Below are 10,545 nucleotides of genomic sequence, written 5' to 3' on the forward strand. Positions count from 1 at the left end.
GTGATCATTGTGTGTCTACTGCCCTCTAGTGTCAACTTGATGTAAGTGCAATAAGGCCATGGTTCTCTTGAAGTCCATGTCAACAACACACCACAGTGGATGCCACAATCAATATGTGACATATGGGTGGTAATATAAAGAGGACAGAGTTAAAAACTGAAAGGAGAGTAAGAAAAAAAATCCAGTGAAAGTGAACAAACAACATGTTGAGGGAAGTGGATGATCCCTCAGCGATCGCTTGCATCTCTGTCACAGGTGGCTGGTGGCACGTTAATTGGGGAGGACAGAGTCATAGTAATGGCTGGAACGGAATTAATAGAATGGTCTCAAACACATGAAAGACCTGGCTTCCATGTTGCTGATACCATTCCTTTTACTCCACTGCAGCCATTATTATGAGCTGTCCTCCCCTTACCAGCCTCCTGTGACCTCTATGTGTGACATCTTAGTGTAGTCAGTTTGTCAGAGTTTTGTTTCCAGAAACTATGCCACCTCTCACCTACTTCCTCATAAGTCAACTCAAGCTGATTAAAGTGTGGATTCCATCTCATCTACAAGAATAACAAGTATATCAAGTTATGTTGAAGCTACTTCCCTGCCTTGCAGTAGACACACCAGATTTATTTTCTCTCCAGTCTTTCCACCACAGGCGAGCGAGCTTTAAGCCAAACTCTTCTCAATTGTGATCTGCGTGTATCTAATCGTAAGTATTATTTGTATATGTGTTTAAAGCTGTCAGGGAAAATAGAGTTTACGGTAGAAATGCTTTATACTAATAAATCCCAGCAATTAATATTCAAGTCGATGTTGATGGTTGGCAGTAGCTGTGTGTGAGAACCAGACAGGCCTTGATAAAAGGTTTAGCATATTTAAGAAAGTCTGTCTTGAGTAGTCTTTGGCCTCAGGTTATAAAATAGTGTGTCTGTCTGTCATATCCCTCAGTGCAGCTGTCAGGGATTATGGAGATAATGGGAGAAATGTTTTATATCATTAAATAAAAGGACCAAGTTTTACATATTTTTGAATGTCTGTCTTAAGTAGTCTTCTGTCTTAGGTCTCAGGTGGTCTCAGGTGGTCTCAGGTGGTCTCAGGAGGTATAATAAATCCATATCATATCATATGATCCATAACATCGCCTACATTGAATCACATTGCGGGTCTAGAGCTCAGGATCTTTATGATTTATATACAGTATGTTATCCTCTCTTTCAGAAATGATGTGGACTTGGACAGACTGTCTGTGTGTCAATATCCTGCTTCTCCTCCAAAGAGTAGGCTCTGGTAGAGTGACCTCACATGTTCTCTCTTTGTGTGTGTGTGTGTGTGTGTGTGTGTGTGTGTGTGTGTGTGTGTGTGTGTGTGTGTGTGTGTGTGTGTGTGTGTGTGTGTGTGTGTGTGTGTGTGTGTGTGTGTGTGTGTGTGTGTGTGTGTGTGTGTGTGTGTGTGTGTGTGAATGAATGAATGATGTGAGGATTTGCATGAACAATGCACTTTCGGTACTAGGCTATTCCATTGGCAACCAAGCTAAATCAAGCAAACCTTAAGTATTTGGGCCAGGTTTGGTGTTGATCTTTAATGTGGTCTGTTAAAGTCTGAAAGGGACCAACCGTTGATGATGTGCATGGTCGCTTTTGATATTAAATGGTTGTTTTTCTTTCCAGAGAAATTTGAGGTTCTTGGTCCGACTCGTGCCATTGTTGCTGTGGCTGGTGATGACATCATTCTGCCCTGTTCTATCAAACCGAGTATCACCGCTGAGGACATGAGAGTTGACTGGTTCAGAATCAACCTCCTAGACACTCAGTCAAACATTAGAGTCCATCTCTACCAAGACGGCGGAGACAAATACCCTGATCAGATCCTCTCCTACAGGGGAAGGACATCGCTGTTTAAAGAGGAACTGAAGAAGGGCAACACCTCTTTGAAACTGACCAGGGTACAAGGCACTGATGATGGACGTTACAAATGTCTTGTTCAGTCTACGACCCATTATGATGATGCCACCATTCAAGTCTACGTCAGAGGTACATTTCTTAAATACAACAACCCATATGATGTTCCTCCCAATCTCAGCAGTACTTCATCTCCAGTCTCCCTTTGTGTCTGTAGCTATAGGATCCAAGCCAGAGGTTTCCATTGAGGGACAGAAAGAAGGAGGGATGACTCTGCTGTGTGTATCTAAAGGCTGGATCCCTGAGCCTGAGTTGGAGTGGCTGGACAGTGAAGGGGTCACTCTGTCTGCTGGACCGTCAGAGACAGACAGGGACTATGAGGGATTCTACATAGTTAAACTAAAGACCATCGTAAAGGAGACTGACATCAACCGCTTTACCTGTAGAGTCAGACAGAGACAGATCTATGATGTGATTAAGATGGAGACAGAGTTTCACATCCCTAGTGAGTAACACAACATATTATTGTTTAGAACTCTAAAGTATTCTAATGTCAAGATGAAACCACGTTGGTTTTGTAGATCCAGCTGTATGCCTCCAACTCAAATGAATGGAAAAGATAAACACAACATTAAACCAGGAAATTAGATGGTGCTCATCTTTTCCAGTCATTTGTCATTGAGGCATATTGCTGGAGCTACACAACTGATGTCATGGGTTGTGGTTTCATTAACATAAGTTTACATTTGAGGTCTTTAAACTTCTGACAAAGCTTTCTTTGAGTGAAATGTCCCATTATTATTATTATTATTATTATTATTATTATTATTAGGTAGCATGTCTCTGATCTCAGTTGATTTGTGTCTTGCAGGCGAGCTGATCCTTGTTCACACAGACACATGGAAAGTGGCCTTTCTAGTGATTGTCTCTCTGGTCATTGTCCTTGTGGCCATATCAGCTTTCAGCATCTGGTGGCGGAAAAGTTCGTACAATGACTACAGTCATAGAAAAGTTATTAAAGGGTTTTATTTTACTGAATGTAAATGTTTTACAGTGCAGTTTACAGTGACATACACAAGGAGTTGGGAACTAGAACCGAATACTTGCTAGTTCAATTCCCCGAGCCGACAAGGTGAAAAAGATCAGTTGATCTACCCTTGAGCAAGGCACTTAACCCTCATTACTCCAGGGTCGCCGTCAATAATGGCTGGTCCCTGGCAGTGACCACACTCTCATGGGGAGTTGAGATATGCAAATAAACACAGTTCCACTTCACACCTCACACCTAAGTTAAACACTTGTATATACAGTGAAACAGGACAAATATAAGCACCCCCTGTTTGACCTTTAGAAGTAAAAAGCAGACATTGGTCAGATACTGGATAGGTGTATTTAAGGTTTTGTATTAAAACATGCACATTTCTATGTATAGGGCAAACATTTATATTTCTCCACAAAAATACTAGATTTAATATAAGGATTATTTAAAAATCAGTGCCTGGTTTACCTGAATCAGTGTAATTGGCTGTCAGAAAACATCTTGAGTAGGTCATTTTGTGGACCTTTCCTCTAACTGTTATCTATTTCCATGTCTGTAGATGCATCCAACGCTAAACACAGTCAAGAGATAGTTAAGTAGTGTCTTACTGTCAAACATGCAGTTTTCTCCTCCAGAAATGGAACTTCATCAGAGAAAACACTGAGGTTCTTGTTCATTAACGATGTTCTCTGTTTTCTGTCTTTTATTTTATTTCTGCAGAGCAAGTTAAAGATGAACTCAGACTTGAGTTGAGTAAGTAGTGTTGAACAGTCCTATGCACATGTGTCAAACTCATTCCATGGAGGACCGAGTGTCTGCAGGTTTTCACTCCTTCCTTGCACTTGATTGATGAATAAAGGTCACTAGTTAGTAAGGAATTCCCCTCACCTGGTTGTCTAGGTGTTAATTGAAAGGAACAACCAAAAACCAGCAGATACCAGGCCCTCCATGGAATGAGTTTGACACTCATGGTACTGTGCATCAATGTGTCATATGTTCATATTTTAATAATTGTCTTCTTCATGGATGTGAGATGTGTTCATTAAGGATGTTGTTCACTCTAACGGTTCTCTTATGTCTGCAGAGAAAAATCTAGATCACAACACTCGTAAGCTGAGTAAGTTGTGTCCAACAGTCCTTTGCATCAATGTGTCATTTTTTTACTCCCAATTTGATTGTTATACCAAACAACAATTGGAGACAAACAATTCCCATTACATGAATATGTAACAGAAATGGATAGCAGTACAACAGCTTGTTTCATGGATTTAAATTCTTACATATTTGACATTAATGCTTTTTATCACATTGTTTTTACTGTCCCCATCCCCCTGCTACACAAATAGTTGAATTAATTATTCACCATTAAGAATGCTTTACTTTGACTATAATTCACCTGTTTGTCTGCAGAGATACTTGCTGATCAGCTGGGTAAGTAGGAGCACGATGCATTACTAGACCCTTATGGTCAATATATAATACATACATGTACATTCTAAGCCAGGGTTCTCCAACCCTGATCCTGCCGAGCTACCATCCTGTAGGTTTTTAATCCAACCTTAATTGTAACAAACCTGATTCAACTTATTAATAAGCAAATTGTTAGAATCAGGTGCACTAGATTAGGGTTGGAGTTAAAACCTACAGGGTGGTCTCCAGGAACAGGGTTGGAGTTAAAACCTACAGGGTGGTCTCCAGGAACAGGGTTGGAGTTAAAACCTACAGGGTGGTCTCCAGGAACAGGGTTGGAGTTAAAACCTACAGAGTGGTCTCCAGGAACAGGGTTGGAGTTAAAACCTACAGAGTGGTCTCCAGGAACAGGGTTGGAGTTAAAACCTACAGGGTGGTCTCCAGGAACAGGGTTGGAGTTAAAACCTACAGAGTGGTCTCCAGGAACAGGGTTGGAGTTAAAACCTACAGGGTGGTCTCCAGGAACAGGGTTGGAGTTAACACCTACAGGGTGGTCTCCAGGAACAGGGTTGGAGTTAAAACCTACAGGGTGGTCTCCAGGAACAGGGTTGGAGTTAAAACCTACAGGGTGGTCTCCAGGAACAGGGTTGGAGTTAAAACCTACAGAGTGGTCTCCAGGAACAGGTTTGGAGTTAAAACCTACAGAGTGGTCTCCAGGAACAGGTTTGGAGTTAAAACCTACAGAGTGGTCTCCAGGAACAGGGTTGGAGAGCACATTTCCAAGGGCTTACAATTTGCATTGTGCAAATAGCACACAGATGAGTCATAATTATGTGGTAAAATATCCCTGTATTGGAATCATTTTTTACTCACTGCGATGGAAATGTTCACACAAAGAATTATATTGTTTTATTAATTTATTCTCACTTTAATTAGCTAGAATTCTAATTTGTTTTATGTTTAATTTACCCACAGATTTAGTAAACATGAAGGGCTGTCCAGGTAAATTAATGATACTGAATTGTATTTAAAATATATTATATATATTATATATACATATTTTTGTTGCTTAAGGTATACTATATTATGGTAGAGGGATTTATTTTTACACTATGTCACTTTTGTTTCTGGTTCTAAACCTTATCAATAAAGTTTAGAGATTAAGAGAAGGAGATTTGTCATAGTGTTCCAAGGGCACCACACAGTATACTCTACTGTAATATTATATTACCATAGTTTCTGGTATCCCCAAATCTGACATTCTCTCTCTTTATATTGTAGAACTTGAAACCATCAGAAAACATGCAGGTCAGTGTGTTTGTTGTAGTCTCCAGTCCACCCACCTAGAGTTTAGGGCTGTGCGGCATACCGTATTTTACGATATTGATGCACAAAAAGGTTTGTTTTACTTTCTATAACGGTATTTAACTGTTTGGTTTGTTAAATTTGATACGCCGTGTGTTACGTCCATTTTATAGTGTAATGAAACAGGCAGGGAGCAGGTCTCGAACCCTCGACCTCCTAGCCCGAGGTCCGGCGCGCTATCGACTGTGCCGCAAAAGCATGCTCGAGCGGCAGAGTCGATTTCCGCGCTTATAAACCCAGGGTCGTTACAATAGTTTACTTTGCTACTTGAGTCATCTCTCTCCGCTCTCTCTCTCCATGCCGCATTCCACACAGACCTAGCCCCGCCCCCTGTCACTCATGGAGCGCATTTGTTGTTTCTTTCACCAAGAGACAACTGCATTCAGTCTCCGCATCAATGCAGTATGGGCAACAATGTTGATGACAACGGTGCTGTTTTCACTTTGCTTCTTAATATAAATCCACTAGCGTTCTATAATTACACTATAAGTTTGTATTTCTTACATCTCCAAACAGATAGTTTCTATTTTGTAAGCAAATTGGGCTTAATTTTGTTAGCTGCTAATGCTAATCGTTAGCTAGCTAATAAATGTACCGAGTCAGAGCAAACGTAACTAGCTACTGTATACAGACTGATAATCCCAGTAATGGTGTAGAACTACAGTACAAGTCAAAACTCATTCCAGGGTTTTTCTTTATTTGTACTATTTTCTACATTGTAGAATAATAGTGAAGACATCAAAACTATGAAAAACACATGGAATCATGTAACCAAAAAACTGTTAAACAAATCAACATGTATTCTATATTGGAGATTCTTCAAGTAGCCACCCTTTGCCTTGATGAACACTTTGCACACTCTTGGTATTCTGATGTCCCTTGTTAAAGGTACATTTGTGGAATTTCTTTCCTTAATGCATTTGAGCCAATCAGTTGTGTTGTGGCAAGGTAGGGGTGGTATACAGAAGATAGTCATATTTGGTAAAAGACCAAGTCCATATTATGGCAAAAACAGCTCAAATAAGCAAAGAGAAACGACAGTCCATCATTACTTTAAGACATGCAGGTCAGTTAATCTGGAAAATGTCAAGAACTTTTAAAGTTTCTTTAAGTGCAGTCGCAAAAACCATCAAGCGCTATGATGAAACTGGCTCTCATGAGGACCGCCACAGGAAAGGAAGACCCAGAGTTACCTCTGCTGCAGAGGATAAGTAGATTAGAGTTACCAGCCTCAGAAATTGCAGCCCAAATAAATGCTTCACAGAGTTCAAGTAACAGACACATCTCAACATCAACTGTTCAGAGGAGACTCCGTGAATCTGGCCTTCATGGTTGAATGTGTCAGTGTCTTTGTGAGACGCAGAGTAGGTGAACATATGATCATGTGTGGTTCCCACCGTGAAGCATGGAGGATGGTGTGATGGTGTGGGGATGTTTTGCTGGTGACACTGTCAGTGATTTATTTAGAATTCAAGGCACACTTAACCAGCATAGCTACCACAGCATTCTGCAGCGATACTCCATCCCATCTGGTTTGCGCTTTGTGGGACTATCATTTGTTTTTCAACAGGACAATGACACAAAACACACCTCCAGGCTGTGTAAGGGCTACTTGACCAAGAAGGAGAGTGATGGAGTGCTGCATCAGATGACCTGGCCTCCACAATCATCTGACCTCAACCCAATTGAGATGGTTTGGAATGAGTAGGACCGCAGAGTGAAGGAAAAGCAGCCAAAAAGTGTTCAGCATTTATGGGAACTCCTTCAAGACTGTTGGAAAAGCATTTCTCATGAAGCTGGTTGAGAGAGTGTGCAAAAAAGCTGTCATCAAGCCAAAGGGTGGCTACTTTGAAGAATCTAAAATACATTTTATTTTTAAAAACATCTTTTGGTTACTCCATGATTCCATAATTGTTATTTCATAGTTTTGATGTCTTCAGCATTATTCGACAATGTATAAAGTAGTAGAAAAATTCTTGAATGAGTAGATGTGTCACAACTTTTGATCGGTAATAGATATCTGCATGTTTTTTGCACACCAGTTTCTTCTAAATCAAAGAGGAATACACAAAGCAAGATTATGTATGCTACATGAAGTAGCGTAGAGAAAACATGCAATGTATCCAAAGATTGTAGAGTCCCCTAGGAAACATTAGTCAACACTTTGGTTCCTACCGTGTCACAATAACTCCTCCCTGGCATTTTCATTTGTTGTCATGTCAAACACTGTATTTAAAGTGGCCACTATTATATTCAAACTATTGAATTGGAATAATCATTCTATTTCCTTGATTCCAACAGTTCACCCAAGTATTTTGCTCTAAATCGCAAGTCAAATCAAAATTGCAACATTAGTTTAAAAATAAAGCCTTGATTGTTTTCCCATATCGTGCAGCCCTACGTGGCATTGTGGAAATGATCTCAAATGAGTGCATGAAATACAGAAATTGATGAAAATGCTGAAAAATATTTTTGGTTGAGTTGAACAGTATAAAACAATCAGAATAGAGAAAGACCCATTGCAATCACTTAGAATGTATGTTTGTCACGTTCCTGACCTGTTTTCCTTTGTTTTGTATTAATTTTAGTTGGTCAGGGCGTGAGTTGGGTGGGTTGTCTATGGTTGATTTTCTATGTTGGGATTTTGTGTTCGGCCTGGTATGATTCTCAATCAGAGACAGCTGTCAATCGTTGTCCCTGATTGAGAATCATACTTAGGCAGCCAGGGTTTCACTTGTGTTTTGTGGGTGTTTGTTCCTGTGGAGGTTTTGTTGCCACACAGGACGGTTTCGGTTTTGTCACGTTGGTTGTTTTTTGTATTTTTAAGTGTTTTGTTGATTTTCATTAAAAGAATGAACACTAACCACTCTGCGTTTTGGTCCCCACCTTCTGTCAGCGAGGACAGCCGTAACAATGTTTTGCCACGCACCACTCATAATGCAAATTCAGAACTTTTATTATTCAAAAGCATAAAATACTGTCATACCGTCAATTTATTTCAAGTACTGTGATATATTTTGACCATATGGCCCAGCCCTACTAGAGTTTCTGTCACGTTCCTGACCTATTTCTGTTAGTTTCTTGTATGTGTTAGTTGGTCAGGACGTGAGTTTGGGTGGGCATTCTATGTTTTCTGTTTCTATGTTGGTTTAGGGGTTGCCTGGTATGGCTCTTAATTAGAGGCAGGTGTTTGGCCTTCCTCTAATTGAGAGTCATATTTAGGTAGGTTGTTTCACTGTGTTCTTGGTGGGTGGTTGTCTCCTGTGTCAGTGTTTGTCGCACCATAAGGGACTGTTCGGTTTGTTTTGTACATCATCATTTTGTGTAGTCTATTTTTCCCTGTTCGTGCGTTCTTCGTGTTTATGTGAGTTCGTCGTCCAGGTCTGTCTACACCGTTTGTTGTTTTGTTAGTTTATAGTCGAGTTCGTGTTTTCGTGTTTTCTTTAAATAAATTATGTGTTCACAACCCGCTGCGCCTTGGTTCCATCACTACTCCTCCTTTTCGGTTGAAGAGGAGGAGGACCACCGTTACAGTTTCACATGAATATTAATATCTTCACATACTGGTATTACTTGAAATAACATGACCACACATTCATATGTACTGTATGTTGTTGTCAATAACCATATATGTCTACAGTAATGTACTGTGCAGTAAGTCCTGCAGTAAAATGTCCTCCCACATATTGATGTTTTTATTTTTATAGACTATTTTTTACTTCACAGTGGATGTGACTCTAGACCCTGATACAGCACATCACTATTCATGTATCCCAGAGTAATGTACTGAGCAGTAAAATGCAGTCCCCCATATTGTTATGTTAATTTAGTTTATTCTAATAAAGTGTATGTTTCTCTCCACAGTGGATGTGACTCTAGATCCTGATACAGCACATCCCGAACTCATCCTGTCTGAAGACAGGAAACAAGTGAGCCGTGGAAGCAGAAACGAGAATCTCCCTGATAACCCAGAGAGGTTTGATACTGTTCACTATGTCCTGGGAAAGGAGGGTTTCTCCTCTGGGAGATTCTACTACGAGGTGCAGGTGAAGGGGAAGACTGGGTGGACTTTAGGAGTGGCCAGAGAGTCCATCAACAGGAAGAAGTATATTTTCCTGAACCCTGAGGATGGATGCTGGACTGTTTGGCGGAGGAATAAAGACTACGAGGCTTTCACTGACCCCTCTGTCATCTTCTCCCTGAGAGAGAAGCCCCAGAAGGTGGGGGTGTTTGTGGATCATGAGAAGGCTCGGGTCTCATTCTACAATGTGGAGGCCAGGTCTCATATCCACTATTTTACTGCCTGCACCTTCACTGAGAAACTCTATCCATTCTTTTATTCTGGTATTACTGACAACTCAGACCCACTGGTCATCACTCCTGTAGATGTCACTGACTAACTGTTTTATATCAAACATTGAAATACTGGTTGTATGTGTGTGTGTGTGTGTGTGTATGCGTGTGCGAGTGCAAGTGCATGTGTTACTGTCATGACGTTGCCCTGTTGGGTGAGGTTTATGACCCCCCCCCATAAATACTTGTCCTCCTTTTCTCTCCACTCTACAGAATGGACTCCTGGAAAGCCCTGTGTTACCACAGAGAAAGTATGGTAATATCAAAAGGCTGGGGAATGGAACAATAGTTCCCTTTCTCAACCAGTTGAAAGTGTCCGTTGGTCCTTAAAGAATATGATGTCAGATAAGTTGTTGTCTGGGACATTATATCTGATGATAGGACGACATAAATTGTATCTTGGAAAGTCTACACATTCTAGTTATCAGATTCACATGGAATTAAATATGAAACTATTTGTGAAAAGATTAAATGTAATTTTAACTT

General features: G+C 40.4%; 1 protein-coding gene across 1 annotated transcript; it reads left to right on the forward strand.

Moving 5' to 3' along the window:
- The first annotated feature begins 1,520 nt into the window (after positions 1-1,520).
- Positions 1,521-10,158, forward strand: LOC129852947 (butyrophilin subfamily 2 member A1-like). The gene is made up of 10 exons (XM_055918547.1): positions 1,521-2,024; positions 2,110-2,397; positions 2,764-2,874; positions 3,652-3,684; positions 4,016-4,048; positions 4,342-4,362; positions 5,317-5,343; positions 5,623-5,649; positions 6,223-6,236; positions 9,537-10,158. Exons 1-10 carry the CDS (start codon positions 1,613-1,615, stop codon positions 10,104-10,106), a joined length of 1,536 nt encoding a protein of 511 aa, XP_055774522.1. The 5' UTR covers positions 1,521-1,612; the 3' UTR covers positions 10,107-10,158.
- The last annotated feature ends 387 nt before the right edge of the window (positions 10,159-10,545 follow it).

This window comes from Salvelinus fontinalis, chromosome 4 (assembly GCF_029448725.1).
Source record: "Salvelinus fontinalis isolate EN_2023a chromosome 4, ASM2944872v1, whole genome shotgun sequence".
Lineage (NCBI taxonomy): Eukaryota > Metazoa > Chordata > Actinopteri > Salmoniformes > Salmonidae > Salvelinus > Salvelinus fontinalis.